The sequence below is a fragment of the Pristis pectinata genome, chromosome 4, assembly GCF_009764475.1.
Source record: "Pristis pectinata isolate sPriPec2 chromosome 4, sPriPec2.1.pri, whole genome shotgun sequence".
NCBI lineage: Eukaryota > Metazoa > Chordata > Chondrichthyes > Rhinopristiformes > Pristidae > Pristis > Pristis pectinata.
In genome coordinates this window covers 120,104,636-120,122,570 of record NC_067408.1, presented here as the reverse complement: position 1 = coordinate 120,122,570, position 17,935 = coordinate 120,104,636, and the positions used below count along the sequence as shown (strand labels likewise).

The 17,935-nt window shown below is 44.6% G+C and overlaps 1 protein-coding gene across 8 annotated transcripts in view; it reads left to right on the top strand.

Annotated features, from left to right (window-relative positions):
- Nucleotides 1-17,935, top strand: part of LOC127569332 (homeobox protein PKNOX1-like) — a 137,719-nt gene that overhangs the window by 88,552 nt on the left and 31,232 nt on the right. For 7 of the 8 annotated variants that reach the window (XM_052013866.1, XM_052013871.1, XM_052013867.1 and 4 more), the window contains 3 exons: nt 9,760-9,895; nt 10,639-10,730; nt 13,572-13,703. In XM_052013866.1, coding sequence (XP_051869826.1) covers nt 9,760-9,895; nt 10,639-10,730; nt 13,572-13,703 — 360 coding nt within the window. The remainder of the gene's footprint in view (nt 1-9,759; nt 9,896-10,638; nt 10,731-13,571; nt 13,704-17,935) is intronic. The other variant, XM_052013872.1, reaches the window with a different exon arrangement.

The window sequence follows — 17,935 nt, the reverse complement described above, 5'->3', positions numbered from 1 at the left end:
CCAAGATACGCGGCGGCGACTCTTCGGTCCTGAAGTGGAGCCACCGGGTAAGTTATTGTTTAGGGTCAGACCTGTAAGACCTGGAGTGGATTCCCCTGAACTGGATGGTAAGTATCTCCTCCTTGCTAGACTTTGAAGTATTAATGGTAGGACTCTTGGCAGTGTGGAGGATCAGAGGGATCTTGGGGTCTGAGTCCATAGGACGCTCAAAGCGGCTGCGCAGGTGGACTCTGTGGTTAAGAAGGCATATGCTGTATTGTCCTTCATCAATCAGCGAATTGAATTTAGGAGCCGTGAGGTATTGTTGCAGCTATATAGGTCCCTGGTCAGACCCCACTTGGAGTATTGTGCTCAGTTCTGGTCGCCTTACTACAGGAAGGATGTGGAAACCATAGAGAGGGTGCAGAGGAGATTTACAAGGATGCTGCCTGGAATGCAGAGCATGCCTTATGAAAGCAGGTTGAGGGAACTCGGCCTTTTCTCCTTGGAGAGACGGAGGATGAGGGGGGACCTGATAGAGGTGTATAAGATGATGAGAGGTATTGATCGGGTAGATAGTCAGAGGCTTTTCCCCAGGGCTGAATTGGTGGCCACAAGAGGACAAAGGTTTAAGGTGCTGGGGAGTAGATATAGAGGAGATGTCAGGGGTAAGTTTTTTATTCAGAGAGTGGTGAGTGCATGGAATGGGCTGCCGGAAACGGTGGTGGAGGCTGAAACGTTAGGGTCTTTCAAGAGACTGTTAGATAGGTACATGGGGCTGAGTAAAATAGAGGGCTATGGGTAAGCCTAGTAATTTCTAAGGTAGGGACATGTTCGGCACAGCTTTGTGGGCTGAAGGGCTTGAATTGTGCTGTAGTTTTTCTATGTTTCTAATTCCCTCTAGTAACTTCCCCACCACTGATGTCAGGCTGACCGGCCTGTAGTTCCCTGGCTTGTTCTTGCTACCAAGCAATAGAACGACATTAGCCACCTTCCAGTCTTCGAGAATTTCACCAGTGGCTAACAATGAAGCAAATATCTCCAGAACGGCCTCAGCAATTTCTTCTCTAGCTTCCCACAAAGTCCAAGGATGCACTCGGTCAGGCTCTGGGGATTTAACCACCTTAATGAGCTGTAAGGCTGCAAATACCTCCTCCCTGGTAATATGAATGTTCTCCAAAACATCTCCGCTTGTTACCTTTATCTCTTGAGAACCATGATTTTCTCCTCAGTAAACACCAAGGAGAAATATTCATTAAAAATCCCACCCATCTCCTGTGGCTCGAGACCCAGGCAATCCTGCTGATCTCTCAGGGCACCTACTCTCTCTGAAGCCACCCTTTTACTCTAAGTATAGCTATCGAACCTCTTAGGATTTTCCTTAACCTGACCTCCCAGATACATCTCATACCCTCTCTTTGCCCTCCTAATTTCCCTCTTAAGAATATTCTTAATCTTTTTATAGTCATCAAGTGATTCACTCATCCCCGACCGCCTAAACACAGTGTATGCTTCCTTCTTTTTCCTGATCAGAGCCTCAATCTCTCATCAGCCAGGGTTCCTTAAATTTGCCAGGGTTACTCTTCACCCTAACAGGAACATGCTGGCCCTAGGCTCTTGATATCACATTCTTAAAAGCCTCCCACTTGCCATTCATTCCTTTCCTTCAAATAGGCTCACCCAATTGACCTCTGCTAGGTCCTGCCTCATTCCCCCAAAATTAGCCCTGCTCCATTTTAGGACCCTAACCTGTGGACCTATCCTATCCTTTTCCATCACTATCTTAAAACTGATAGAATTATGGTCTCTAGAACCAAAGTGCTCCCTGACTGCCACTTCAGTTACCTGCCCTGCCTCATTCCCCAAGAGAAGGTCCAGTATCGCACCCTCCTGCCCTCTATATATTGACTCAGGAAACTTGCCTGGACACATTTCACAAATTCTACCCCGTCCAGGCCCTTAACACTCTAAGTGGTCTAGTCAATACTGGGGAAATTAAAATCTCCCACTGATACATGATTCAGCAGGGTAGAGATCAGTTGGAAATGTGGGCAGAGAAATGGCAGATGGAGTTTAATCCAGACAAGTGTGAGGTGTTGCACCTTGGGAGGTCAAATGTGAGGGGAAAGCACACAATAAATGGCAGGATCCTGAGGAGAATTGATGTTCAGAGTGATCTTGGTGTGCAAGTCCATATTTCCCTGAAAGTGTCAACACAGGTAGTCAGGGTGGTAAAGAAGGCGTATGGTAAAATTATGAGAGGCATAGATAGGGTAGGTTTTCAGAGTCATAGAGTTATACAGCATAGACAGAGGCCCTTTAGCCCAATATGTTTATGCCAACCATGTTAGTTATCCGAGCTAGTCCCATTTTCCTGTGTTTGACCCGTATCCTCTAAAACTTTCCTATGAAAGTGCCTGTCTAAATTCCTTTCAAATGTTGTTATTGTACCAGCCTTTACCACTTCCTCTGGAGCTCGTTCCACATACCCACCACCCTCTGTGTTAAAACGTTGCCCCTCATGTCCCCTTTAAATATTCCCATCTCACCTTAAATCTATGCCCTCTAGCCTTATAGAAGTATATTAACTCATGAGGGGCAATATCTATGCCCTTCGTGATTTTATACACCTCCCTAAGGTCATCCCTTAGTCTCCTACACTCCAGGGAAAAAAAGCCCCAGCCTATCCAATCTATAACTCCAGCCCTCCAGTCCTGGTAACAATCTTGTGATTCTTTTCTGCATCCTTTATGGCTTAATGACATCCTTCCTACAGCTCAGCTACCAGAGCTGCACACATTACTCCAAACGTAGTCTCACCAACGCTGTCATTGTACCCACCTCTACCACTTCCTCTGGCAGCTCATTCTCTGTAACCACCACACTCTGTGTGAAAAAGTTGCCCCTTAGATTCACTTTAAATCTTTTCCCTCTCACCTTAAACTTGTGCCCTCTAGTTTTCAACTCTCCTATCTTGGAAAAAAGATTGTGACCATTCAACTTATCTATGCCCCTCATGATTTTATATCCTTCTACTAGGTCATCCCTCAGCCTCCTACATTCCAGGGAAAAAAACCACAACCTATCCAGTCTCTCCTTATAATTTAAGCCCTCCAGTCCCGGTACATCCTTGTGAATCTTTTCTGCAGGCTTTCAAACCTAATGACATTCTTCCTATACCTCGGTGACCAGAACTGCACACAATACTCAGTGTGGTCTCACCAACGTCTTATACAGCTATAACATGACGTCCCAACTCTTGTTCTCAATGACCTGACCGATGAAGGCAAGTGTGCCAAACACCTTCTTCACCACCCTGTGTCGCCACTTTCAGGGAACTATCTACTTGTACCCCTAGGACTCTATGTTCTACAACACTCTCCAAGGCCCAGCTATTTACTATGCAAGTCCTGCCCTGGTTTAACTTACCAAAATGCAACACCTCATACTTGTCTGAGTTAAATTCCACTGCCATTCCTTGGTGCACTTTCCCAGTTGATCTATATCCTCTTGTAATCTTAAATAACCTTCTTCATGTCCATTCTGCCACCAATTTATGTATTGTGTGTAAACGTACAAACCATGCCAACTACATTCTCATCCAAATCGTAACAATGGTGGACCCAGCACCGATCCCTGTGGCACACTGCTGTTTGCAGGCATCCAATCTGAAAAACAACCCCCACTACCATCCTCTGCCTCCTAGCACCAAACCAATTTTGTACCCATTTGACTAGCTCACCCTGGTGCTACGTACCAGCAACAATAGAAACACACCGAGTCATGTACAAGTGTTAGAAACTATTTTATTGATAACTACTTGTAATAATAAGAAAAGTAAAAGGGTCAGATATCAAACATTATCCCCAAAACTAAACTCAAAGTGTGTGTGTGGCAAATTCCCAAACCTCAAGTCTAGGAATAGTTCTCAAAGTTTAGTTCAGCAAGTCATCAGGTGAAACATGAGCAAAGGCTTTTGCAAAACCACCGTTGACTGAAGAGAAAATGTAGAGAGAATGTAGAGAGAAATTACGAAATCCACATGTTCCACAATGGACACCTCAATCACTGATGATCTCCTTTGCTTTGTTCCGAAGTATCTGCCACCCCAAGGGCATTCAGTACGTGGCCACCTTCATAAATACCTGTTTCCCACTACAGGTTAACTACAAAGTGGACTCCACTTGTTTGCTCCAAAAATCCATACTACATGGATTGTAGTGACAGACACAGCTATTGTTCTTCATCCATCGATACAGAGACCATCAGTCTCTCTCTCTCTCTCTCTCTCTCTCTCTCCTCTAACTCACTTCGACTCACTGAGCAAAAAACAGCCAGCACGTTGTAATCTTGCTGTCGTGATGACACCACACACACACCACTACTCTACCATCCAGGTGCCTTAAAGGGACATTCACCAAATAGCAACCTGGCTTGTAATACTGGATCCCATGTGATCAAAGCTTCTAGACCAGCCTACCATGCAGGACCTTGTCAAAGCCTTGCGAAAGTCCATGTGGACAATATCTACCACCCTGCCCTCGTCAATCCTCATGTTTACCTCTTCAAAATTCTTTGGTCATAGAGTCATAGAGTTAAACAGCATAGAAACAGGCCCTTCAGCCCAACTCATCCATCCTGACCAAAGTATCTTTCTGCCTGCATTTGGGTCATATCAGCATTTGCTGATTCAGTGAGGAATGCAACAACTTAGTCTGCATCTCCCTATGTATTCTTAACTCACTGTAAACTTAACCCTTGGGAGTTAAGATTTCTTTTCATTCACATGATGTAGACATTGTTGCCAATGCCTGAACTGAGGAGACAGTTTAAGAGTGCATCAGCATGATGAGTTTGGATTCACGTGTAAGCCAGAGATAATGATATTTGTGAACCACAAGGGTTTTTACAACAATCTGATAGTTTCATGGTCAACGTTCCTTATTCAAGCTTTTTATTTTAGGTGCTGTTGTGAGATTCAAACTTATCTTTGGATCACTGGTTCGGGTTTGTAATTATAGAAGATTTACATTGCAAAAGAAAGACATTTAGCCCATCATGTCTGTGCTGGTTGAGAAGGAGTATCCAGGCTAATCACACATGGTATTTCATTAGGGAGCTCTTTTTTGATTGAAATGAACATGATGGGCCAAATGGGCTCCATATGATTCAATGGACTTCTCCCTAGCTTCTCTCTCTCTCTCTCTCTCTCTCTCTCTCCCTCTCCCTCTCCCTCTCCCTCTCCCTCTCCCTCTCCCTCTCCCTCCTTACTTCATTCAGGTGCAGAATTTCTGATTACTAATAAGTAGTGCAACTGTACCTGGGAACATTTCAGTTAGCATCATAGAGTCATACAGCACAGAAATAGGCTCTTCAGCTGACGATATCTGTGCCAACCATGATGCCAATCCAAACTAATCCCATCTATCTGCACATGGTCCATACCCCTTTGTTCCCTGCCTATCCATGTATCACTGTAAATGCATCATATCTGCTTCCACCACATTCCATGACAGCACATACAAGGCATTTACCACTGTCTGTGTAAAACTAAAACCTGCCTCATACATCTCCTTTAAACTAGCCCCCTCTCACTTTAAATCTATGCCCTGTAGTATTTGATATTTCTATCCTAAGAAAAAGACTGACTATTCTATCTTTGCCCCTCACAGAACCATAGAACAGTACAGCGCAATACAAGCCCTTCGGCCCACCATGTTGTGCCAACCTTTAAACCACGCCTAAGACTATCTAACGCCTTCCTCCCACATATCCCCCTATTTTAAATTCCTCCATATGCTTATCTAACAATCTCTTGAATTTGACCAACATACCTGCCTCCACCACTACCCCAGGCAGCGCATTCCATGCACCAACCACTCTCTGGGTAAAAAACCTCCCTCTGATATCTCCCTTGAACTTCCCACCTATTACTTTAAAGCCATGCCCTCTTGTATTGAGCATTGGTGCCCTGGGAAAGAGGCGCTGGCTGTCTACTCTATCTATTCTTCTTAATATTTTGTATACCTCTGTCATGTCTCCCCTCATCCTCCTTCTCTCCAAAGAGTAAAACCCTAACTCCCTTAGTCTCTCCTCATAATCCATACTCTCCAAACCAGGCAGCATCCTAGTAAATCTCCTCTGCACCCTTTCCAACGCTTCCACATCCTTCCTATAATGAGGCGACCAGAACTGGACACAGTACTCTAAGTGTGGTCTAACCAGAGTTTTGTAGAGCTGCATCATTACCTCGCGACTCTAAACTCGATCCCATTAACATCCCATAAGCTTTCTTAACTACCCTACCCACCTGTGAGGCGACTTTCAGTAATCTGTGGATATGAACCCGCAGATCCCTCTGCTCCTCCACACTGCCCAGAATCCTGCCATTTACCTTGTACTCTGCCTTGGAGTTTGTCCTTCCAAAGTGTACCACCTCACACTTCTCTGGATTGAACTCCATCTGCCACTTGTCAGCCCAGCTCTGCATCCTATCAATATCCCTCTGCAATCTTCGACAGTCCTCCACACTATCCACAACACCACCAACCTTTGTGTCGTCTGCAAACTTGCTAACCCACCCTTCTACCCCCTCATCCAAGTCATTAATTTTATAAACCTCTCTCATAATTTTATAAACCTATCAGATCTCTCTTCAGCCTCCCCCGCTCCAGAGAAAACAACTCAAGTTTGTCCAACCACTCCTTATAGCTAATACACTCCAATCCAGGCAACATTGAACATAGAACAGTCCAGCACAGGAATACGGTGTTCGGCTCACAATGTCTGTGCCAAGCATGATGCCAAATTAAACTAAACCCTTCTGCCTGGATATGATCCATATGCCTCCATTCCCTGTATATTCATGTGCCTATCTAAAAGCCTCTTGAACGCCAGTATTGTATCTGCAGGTAGACCTTAACATGCTGTAAACCACTTCTGCACCCTCTCCAAAGCCTCCACACCCTTACAATAGTGTGGCGGCCAGAACTTCACAACAATGCTCCAAATGTATTCTACCCAAAGTTTTATACAGCTTCAACATGACTTTCCAACTTTTATAATCAATGTCCCAACTGATGAAGGCAAGCATGCCATATACCTTCTTTATATTCCACTTGTGTTGCCACTTTCAGGGAGCAATGGACTTGCACCCCAAGATACTGCTGTACATCAATGCTGCTAAGGATCCTGCTGTTTACTGTATACTTTCCTCTTACATTTGACCTCCCAAAATGCAAAACTTCCATAGCCTAGGTCCCTTTGTTCCTTAATATTCCCAAGGGCTAAACATTTATTGTGTATATCCTATCCTTATTAGTCCTCCCAAAGTGCATCAACTCACAGTTATCAGGATTAAATTACATCTGCCAATGCTCTGCTCATTTTGCAAGCTGATCAATATCATCCTGTGACCTACAACTATCTTCCTCACTGTCAACAACAATAACAATTTTTGTATCGTCTTCAGACTTGGTGGTTCTACCTCTTACATTGATATTCAAACAGTAATGGTCCTACCACTGATCCATGTGGGGCAGCACTGGTCACAGACTTCCAGTCACGCAAACAATATTCCACTATTACATTGTGGGTCCTGATGAAGGGTCTCGGCCACAAATGTCAACTGTTTATATCCCTCCATAGATGCTGCCTGACCTGCTGAGTTTCTCCGGCATTTTGTATGTGTTATTCCACTATTACCCTCTGCTTCCTATTACCAAATTAACTCTGGATCCAGTTTGCCACCCTCCTCTGAATCCCATGGGTTCTAACCCTTTGGACCAATTTCGCCTGTGGTCCCTTGTGAATCCGTATAGATTCAGCTGTACTGAAGTCCATATAGACTGTATCAACTGCATTTTTTCACCAATACATTTTGTTACAGCTTCAAAAAATTCAATCAAATTGGTCAGATAGATCTCCCCAACAAAATTATTTGACTATCTTTAAGCTCTTTGTGTCTAACAAGCTTCGCCCTACTTTACACTAAATGCACCTTGAATGACAAAGCACTCCCACCCTTTTTTTGTGTTAATATTATTAACCCTAAACTCTTTGAATTGATTTCCCATATGCCTCTCTCTGCCCTGTGACCGATTACAGGTAACTGTTTCCATGCCAATTTTGCTAAATCACTTCTCAGTCTAGCAAGATTGGACTAGACCACTGGAGAGCCTATAATCTTATTTTATTGTTATGCTTTTCTATGATCGTGCTAAATTAAACTGAATAATGATTAAAATTGAATGCTCAGTAATTCAAGAACGGCTCTAAGATTAAGCCAGTAAATTATAGGCCGGTGAGCCTGACGTCAGTCGTGGGTAAATTATTTGTAGGTATTCTAAGGGACAGGATATACAAGTGTTTGGATAGACAGGGCCTGATTAGGGATAGTCAACATGGCTTTGTGTGTGGTTGGTCATGTCTAACCAATCTTATAGCGTTCTTTGAGGAAAGGTGGTGGACATTGTCTACATGGACTTTAGCAAGGCCTTTGACAAAGTCCCGCATGGGAGGCTGCTCCAGAAGGTTAAGTCACTTGGCATTCAGAATTAAGTAGCCAATTGGATTCAACATTGGCTTAGCAGGAGAAGCCAGAGGGTGGTAGTAGCTGGTTGTCTCTCTGACTGGAGGCCTGTGACTAGTGGTGTGCCAAAGGGATCAGTGCTGGGTCCATTGTTGTTTATCAACTATATTAATGATTTACATGATAATGTGGTAAATTGGATCAGCAAATTTGTGAATGACACCAAGATCAGGAATGTAAGTAGGCAGCGAGGAAGGCTATCAAAGCTTGCAGCATGACCTTGACCAGCTGGGAAAATGGACTGAAAAATGGCAGATGGAATTTAATACAGATAAGTGTGAGATGTTGCACTTTGGGAGGACAAACCAGGGTAAGACTCACACAGTGAATGGTAGGGCTCTGAGATGTGCAGTAGAATGGGGAATACAGATCCATAGTTCCTTGAAAGTGGCATCACAGGTAGATAGGATCATAAAGAGAGCTTTTGGCACTTTGGCCTTCATAAATCGGGGCACTGAGTACAGGAGTTGAGATATTATGTTGAAGTTGTACAAGACAGTGAGGCCGAATTTGGAGTACTGTGTGCAGTTCTGGTCACCTACCTGCAGGAAAGATATGAATAAGCTTGAAAAAGTGCAGAGAAAATTGATAAGAATATTGCCAAGACTTGAGGACCTGAGTTACGGCGAAAGGGTGTAAATGGGTTAGGACTTTATTCCCTTGAGCACAGGAGAATGAGGGGAGATCTTATATAGGGATACAAAATTATGAGGGGTATAGATAGGGTGAATGCATGCAGGCTTTTCCCCCGAAGGTTAGGTGAGACTGGAACTAGAGGTCATAGGTTGAGGATGAAAGGTGAAATATATAAGGGGAATCTGAGGGGTAACTACTTCACTCAGAGGGTGGTGCAAGTGTGGAACGAGCTGCCAGTGGAAGTGGTAGATGCAGGTTCAATTGTAACACTTAAGAGAGGTTTGGATAGATACATGGATGGGAGGGGTTTGGAGGGATATGGTCCAGGTGCAGGTAGATGGGACTAGGCAGAAGATCAGGTTCGCATGGACTAGGTGGGCTGAAGGACCTATTTCTGTGCTGTAGTACTCCATGACTCTATAACTTAAGCATTACAGTGCCATATTGCATTAATAAATGGCATAGTTAAAATACATTGTTATTTATCAATGTGATTTTAAAAATTACATGATTAGCCCTTTTTCATGCATCTTTTTGAAAAATATGTTCTCCAGCAGCTTCCTGTGCAGAATACAACAATCACCACCCTACCTGGCACAATCAGTCCGCAGGGAATTGTGGTTCCAGCTTCAGCACTGCAGCAGGGAAATGTCACAGTGACTACAGTCAACCCCACACAAGTTGTATCAGGTATGTGGTCATTAAAGACAGGTAACCAGCAGGCAGAGTTTAGATCCCACTGTAACACAATCTGCCTATCTGACATTTGAATCAACAGAATTTCCTCCAGGAAAGGGAAGATCAAACCTTTGTTCATGATCTGACCCTGAAGACTATGAAGTAGAGGGCCACCATTCTTAGGACGGAAATCACAGTAAATCAGCAGGATCTGGTGAAAATGTGAAAATGATCAGACAGACAGACAGAGGGAGACAAGGGCACTAAGCTGTAGGCAAAGAGTAGAGGGCAGGAGGAAGAAGATACGGAGGCCAGAGGCAAGCTCTTTTATATCTCATCTCCTGCCCTGCTGAAGCTGATCTCCTGCCCCTTTCTCCTGTGCTATAGATCTGACTTTTCATCCTTTCCACTGCCAACTGCAACTTTATTTTATCTACATTATAAACATTCAACATAATTAGCTAGTCCAGATGAAGGGTCTTGACCTGAAATGTCGAGTCCATTTCCCTCCATAGATGCTGCCTGACCCACTGAGTTCCTCCAGCACTTTTCATGTTGCTCCAGATTCCAGCATCTGCATTCTCTTGTGTCTGCAGTTTCTTTTAAACACATTAACTAAAAAAGAGCAGTCCCTTATTCCTCTGCTCTTTATCTACACTGAACTCAGTTTCTCATTCTACTTATTGACATAGCGCCTGAATTTTGAACACCTGGCAGGTATTTTGACTTACTAATTTGCTTTCTTTATTTAATAGGTGGGGCAGTTTATCAGCCTGTTACTGTGGTTACACCTCAAGGTCAAGTAGTAACACAAACACATGGTACAATCCGAATCCAGAATGCACAGGTGCGTTACATCTTCATCTGCTTTGTGAATACTGTGAGGGAATGGGTCATAAGTCATTAAGAAAAATGCAGAGATTAAGGAATGATCATTAAAAAACTCTGTAACCATCTGTTTGTAGGATTATTAATTACTTAGAAGACTAGCTCAGGAAAACTAAATTTGCTATATTATTTGTTGGATAAGGTGATCATGGAATAAGCAGCAAGGGCGGGTGAATGGATTCAAAGGACAGGTTAATGACGGAATAAGTCCAAGGGACTAGACATAGAACATTACAACACAGGGACAGGCCCTACGTCCCACATGTCTGTACTGAACACAATGCCAAATTAAACTAAATCTCTTCTGCCTGCGCAGGATCCATATCCCTCCAATCCCTGCATATTCAGTGTTTTTCAAAATGCCACTATCCTATCCACCTCCATCACTGCCCCTGACAACTCATTCCAGGAACCCACCACTCTCTGGGTAAAAAACTTGCCCCTCACATCTCCCCTAAACTTTCCCTCTCATCTTAAATGCATACCCTCCAGTACTTGATATTTCTACCCTGGGAAAAAGATTCTGACTGTCTACCCTATCTATGCTTTTCATAATTATATAAACTTCTATCAGGTCTCCCCTCATCCTCCAACGCTCCATAGAAAACAACCCAAGTTTGTCCAACCTCTCCTTATAGCTCATACCCTCTAATCCAGGCAGCATCCTTGTGAACCTCTTCTGTACCCTTTCCAAAGTTTACACATTCTTCCTGTAATTAGTCTGGCACAACATTGTGGGCCAGAGGGCCTGTTCCTGTGCTGTACTGTTCTGTGTAATGGAGTGACCAGAACTGCACACAATACTCCAAGTGTGGCCTAACCAAAATTTTATACAGCTGCAACATGACTTCCTGACTCATATACTCAATGTCTTGACCAATGAAGGCAAACATGACATACACCTTCTTTACCACCCTATCTAATTGCACGGCCACTTTCAGTGAGCTATGGACTTGGACACTCAAGATCCTGCTTTATCACAATGATTTTAAGAGTTCTGCAATTAACTTTGTGCTTTCCCCTTGCATTTGACCTCCCAAAGTGCAACACGTCACACTCACCTAGATTAAACTTAATCTGCCATTTCTCTGCCCACACCTGCAACTGATCTGTATCCTTTGACAACCTTCTTCACTGTTCACAACTCCACCTATCTTTGTGTCACCTGCAAACTTACTAACCCACCCATCAACATTTTCATCCAAGTAATTTATCTATATCAGAAACAATAGCGGTCCCAGCACAGATCCCTGTGGAACGCCACTGGTCAAGGACCTCCAGCCAGAATAACGCCCTTCCATCACTACCCTCTGTTTTCTATGGGCAAGCTAATGTTGAATCTAATCTACGAAGTCACCGTGGATCCCATGCATCTTAATCTTCTGGATCAGCCTACCATGAGGGACCTAGTTAAATGCCTTACTAAAATCCATGTAAACAAGATCCACTGCCCTACCTCCTCAAAAAAATCAACTTTGTAAGACATGACCTCCCCTGCACAAAGCCATGCTGACTGTCCCTAATGTTTTTCCAGATGTGAGTAAATCCTGTCCCTAAGAATCTTCTCCAATGATTTCCCTACCACTGATGTGAAGCTCACTGGCCTATGATTTCCAATGTTTTCTCTATTGCCCTTAAACAGAGAAACAACATTGGCTCTTCTCCAGTCCTCTGGGAACCTCGCCTGTGGCTAAAGAGTATACAAAGATCTCTGTTACGACTCCAGCTATCTCCTCTCTTGCCTTCTTCAGTAACCTGGGATATATACCATCTGGCCCTGGGAACATCCACTGTAATGCTTTTCAAGAGACCCAGCACCACCTCCATTTTGCTCTCAAAATGCCCTAGCACATTAACATGCCCCACACTGCTCTAACTATACTTCATGCCCTCCTTGGTGAATACCGAAGTAAAGTACTCATTCAGTACCTCACCCACATCCTCTAACTCCAAGCATAAATTCCCTCCTTTATTCTTGAGTGGTCCTGCCCTCTCCCTAGTTATCCTCTTTTATTTTTGATGTAAGTATAAAATGCTTTGGTATTCTCTTTACTTGCCAAGGACATTTCATGGCCCCTTTTGGCCCTCCTAATCCCCTGCTTGAGTTTTTTCCTCCTTTCTTTATACTCCTCAAGATCCTTGTCTGATCTTAGCTTCCTGAACCTTACATATGCTTCCTTTTTCTTTTTGAGTAACTTCACAACCTCTCTCGTCATCCAAGGTTCCCTTACCTTGCCATCCTAGTCCTTCCTCCTTACTGGAACAAGCCAGTCCTAACCCCTAATCTAATTGCCTTCCTTTTCTTATTGTCCTGTAATAGTGTCACAACATTCAAAATGTCGAGTTGCACAGTGGGAGTACTTACCAGTTTCATTTGTATGGAATTCGTGCTGATGACTGTTTGATGTTGTCATTTGATTCTCTGGCTAGACCAGGCAATTGCCATTGACCAAATTCTGATGCCTCTGCATGCTTCCTCTTGGATAGATCTGGATCTGTGAGGAAGGTGGGAGTAAATGCATAAAGATTGTAAACTAAATTGCACTGTAGATGAGCAGGATCATATACTTTTTTGGTATCCGTATGCGGCTGGATTAGAATGACCACATTGCAATAAAACCTTCTTTCCACCAAGGTTTGTTCAAAGCTGTGTGGGTTGCTTTAAATGTATGCCCCAAATCGTTATCTCACGTTTGTCCTCGCAGTATGTCACGTAAGAACCCCTTCAAGTCTGACTTTTAAATGGGCAGGTTTGTTTATGTATTGAAGGTTTTTTGGCACAAAATGCTTCTTTTTACAGCTTCAGCTGCAACTAAATCAAGATGTGAATGTCTTGCATCAAGACAGTGAGAATTCTCCAAAAAGTAAGCGTGGAGTGTTGCCAAAGCAAGCTACAAATATCATGAGGTCCTGGTTGTTCCAACACATTGCGGTGAGTATCACATGGTGTGCTGTTGGTGACAGCTGGTAGGAGCACATTAATCAGATGGCTGTTTCCAATTCGTCATACTCGTTTATTTTCTGTGTTGAATTGGTTTCATTATTGGCTGAGAGCAGCTCATCTAATGTCAGAGAGCAGCTCATATGATGAACATTTTCAGCTGCATGTCCAATCATTGTCAGCATCACATGCTCAACTGCTTGATTGCCTGTTTTGCTGCTGTGTTGGGATTTTGCATTGAACCTGACATTTGGCAATGAGAGTGGTCCCTCTTCCACAGTGTACTGGACTACTCAAAGCAATTTAGCACAAACGAATTCCAAGATTTTACATTATGCAGCTCCTTGTTGATCCTGTGCACAACCATCTTATTGACAAAATTTCTGGGGAAGATTTACCCAAATTAGCATAATTACATTTACCCAAATTGTGAACATAATGTGTAACATCATAGAGATATACAGCATAGAAACAGGACCTTGGCTCCCCTGACCTTCTTATTCTGGCTTCTGCCCTCTTCCTTTCCAGTCCTGATGAAGGGTTTCGATCCAAAACGTCAACTGTTTATTTCCCTCCATAATGCTGCCTACCTGCTGAGTTCCTCCAGCACTTTATGTGTGTTGCCCCTTGGGCCCATCTTGTCTATACCGACCATCATGCCTACACTAATTAAATATCCCTCTGTGCCTTGCACACTACAGTACCTGTCCAGATGCCTCTTAAATGTTGTTACTGTTCCTGTCTCCACCACACCGGATGGTACGTTGCCTCCCAGGTGCCAGGGTCCGGGATGTCACTGATCGGGTCCACAGGATTCTTGAGTGGGAGGGAGAGTAGCCAGAAGTTGCGGTCCATGTTGGCACCAACGACATAGGTAGGAAGGGGGATGAGGTCCTGAAGAGTGAGTTCAGGGAGCTAGGCAGAAAATTGAGGAACAGGACCTCAAGGGTAGCAATCTCGGGATTGCTGCCAGTGCCACGTGATAGTGAAGGCAGGAATAGGAGGAGGTGGCAGATAAATGCGTGGCTGAGAAGCTGGTGCAGGAGGGAGGGTTTTAGATTTCTGGATCATTGGGATCTCTTCTCGGGAAGGTGGGACCTGTACAGAGAGGACAGGTTACACCCGAACCAGAAGGGGGCCAATATCCTTGTGGCGAGATTTGCTAGGGTGGTTCGGGAGGGTTTAAACTAGTTTGTGAGGGGGAAGGGAACCGGAGGAGTAGGTCAGAGGAAGAAGGGGATGGGGAAAAGTTAGATCAAACAGGTAGAGAGGCTTTGGGGAAGGAGAAGCAGAATACAGGCTATAAAAGTAGTAAGGTAGATGGACTGAAGTGTGTTTACTTAAATGCAAGAAGTGTCAGGAATAAGGGGGATGAACTGAGGGCTTGGATAAGTATGGGGGACTATGATATCGTGGCTATTACTGAGACATGGCTGACGTCAGGAGAGGAGTGGATATTGAATATTCCTGGTTTCGGTGTTTTAAGAGGGATAGGGAAGAGGGGAGAAGAGGAGGAGGGGTGGCGATACTGATCAGGGACACTGTTACGGCTGTGGAAAAGATGGATGTTGTAGAAGGATCATCTCTAGAGTCCGTATGGGTGGAATTAAGGAACAAGAAAGGAGCAGTTACTCTACTAGGAGTATTCTATAGGCCCCCCGGTAGCAGTAGAGATGTAGAGGAGCAGATTGGCAGGCAGTGTTTGGAGAGAAGCAAAAATAACAGGGTTGTTATAATGGGAGACTTCAACTTCCCAAATATAGACTGGAACCTGCTTAGTGCCAAAGGTTTAGATGGGACGGAATTTGTTAAATGTGTCCAGGAGGGATTCCTGACGCAGTATGTTGACAGGCCTACTAGAGGGAATGCCATGTTAGATCTAGTTTTAGGAAATGAACCAGGACAGGTGAAGGATCTATTGGTCGGTGAGCATTTGGGGGACAGTGACCATTGCTCCATAACCTTTAAAATTGTCATGGACAGGGACAGGTGCAGAGAGGACAAGAGGTTTTTCAATTGGGGAAGGGCGAACTATGAGGCTATAAGGAGAGAACTTGGGAATGTAAATTGGGATGTCCTTTTTGAAGGAAAATGTACCATGGAGATGTGGTCGATGTTCAGGGATCTTATGCAGGATGTTAGGGATAAATATGTCCTGGTGAGGCAGAGAAGGAATGGCAGGGTGAAGGAACCGTGGGTGACGAGAGAGGTGGAACGACTTGTTAGGGAGAAGAAGGTAGCGTATGTGAGGTATAAGCAGCAAGGTTCAGACAGGGCCCGTGAGGAATATAGGGTAGCGAGGAAGGAACTTAAGAAAGGGCTGAAGAGAGCTAGAAGGGGACATGAAAAGGCTTTGGCTAGTAGGGTTAAGGAAAATCCCAAGGCCTTTTTCAAGAACGTGAAGGGTAGGAGGATGGCTAGGGTAAAGGTAGGTCTGATTAAGGACAAAGGTGGGAGAATTTGCCTGGAGGCGGCGGAAGTGGGAGAAGTTCTCAATGAGTACTTCTCTTCAGTATTCACCAGGGAGAGGGGTCTTGATGATGCGGAAGGGAGTGCTGGTAGGGGTAATGTTCTCGAAGTTGTAGATATCAAGAGAGAGGATGTGTTGAAGTTGTTAAATAATATTAAGACAGATAAATCTCCGGGGCTTGACGGGATTTTCCCCAGGCTGCTTTGAGAGGCGAGGGAGGAGATTGTTGAACCGCTGGTAAGGATCTTTGAGTCCTCGTTGTCCACGGGGATGATGCCAGAGGATTTGAGGGTTGCGAATGTTGTCCCCTTGTTCAAAAAAGGTAATAGGGATAGGCCAGGGAATTATAGACCAGTGAGTCTCACGTCTGTGGTGGGTAAGCTGTTAGAAAGGATTCTAAGGGATAGGATTTTTGAACACCTAGAGAATCATGGACTGATTAGGGACAGCCAGCATGGCTTTGTGAAGGGAAGATCTTGCCTCACAAGCCTGATAGAGTTCTTTGAGGAGGTGACCAGGAAGATTGATGAGGGCAGTGCGGTGGATGTGGTCTATATGGATTTTAGTAAGGCGTTTGATAAGGGTCCTCATGGTAGGCTTCTTCAGAAGGTCAGAGGCCAAGGGATCCAAGGAAGCGTGGCTGTATGGATTAGGAATTGGCTTGCATGTAGAAAGCAGAGGGTTGTGGTGGAAGGAGTGCCCTCAGATTGGAAGGCAGTGACTAGTGGTGTCCCGCAGGGATCGGTTCTGGGACCTCTACTTTTTGTGATATTTATAGATGACTTAGATGAGGGGGTGGAGGGCTGGGTTAGTAAGTTTGCGGACGACACTAAGATAGGCGGTGTTGTGGATAGTGTGGAGGGCTGTCGGAGCTTACAGAGGGATATTGATAGGATGCAGAGCTGGGCTGACAAGTGGCAGATGGAGTTCAATCCGGAGAAGTGTGAGGTGGTACACTTTGGAAGGACAAACTCCAGGGCAGAGTACTGGGTGAATGGCAAGGTACTTGGCAGTGTGGAGGAGCAGAGGGATCTGGGGGTTCATATTCACAGTTCATTGAAAGTTGCCTCACAGGTGGAAAGAGCAGTTAAGGAGGCCAATTGGATGTTGGCTTTCATAAGTCGCGGGATTGAGTTCAAGAGCCGCGAGGTGATGATGCAGCTTTACAAAACTCTAGTTAGGCCACACTTAGAGTACTGTGTTCAGTTCTGGACGCCTCATTATGGGAAGGATGTGGAGGCGTTGGAGAGGGTGCAAAGGAGATTTACCAGGATGCTGCCTGGATTGGAGAGTATTGAATATGAGGAGAGGCTTAAGGTGCTAGGGCTTTATTCACTGGAAAGGAGGAGAATGAGAGGAGACATGATAGAGGTATATAAAATACTGAGAGGAATAGATAGAGTAGACAGTCAGCGCCTCCTTCCCAGGGCACCAATGCTCAAGACGAGAGGGCATGGCTTTAAGGTTATGGGTGGGAGGTTCAGGGGAGATGTCAGGGGGAGGTTTTTCACCCAGAGAGTGGTTGGTGCATGGAATGCACTGCCTGGGGTGGTGGTGGAGGCAGATACATTGAACAGGTTCAAGAGCTTGTTGGATAGGCATATGGAGGAGTGTGGGATGGGGGCATATGCGGGAGGAAGGGGTTAGGTAGTGTGAGGGTGGTTTGATGGACAGCACAACATGGTGGGCCGAAGGGCCTGTTTTGTGCTGTATGGTTCTATGGTTTTCCTCCAGGTGCTCCGGTTTCCTCCCA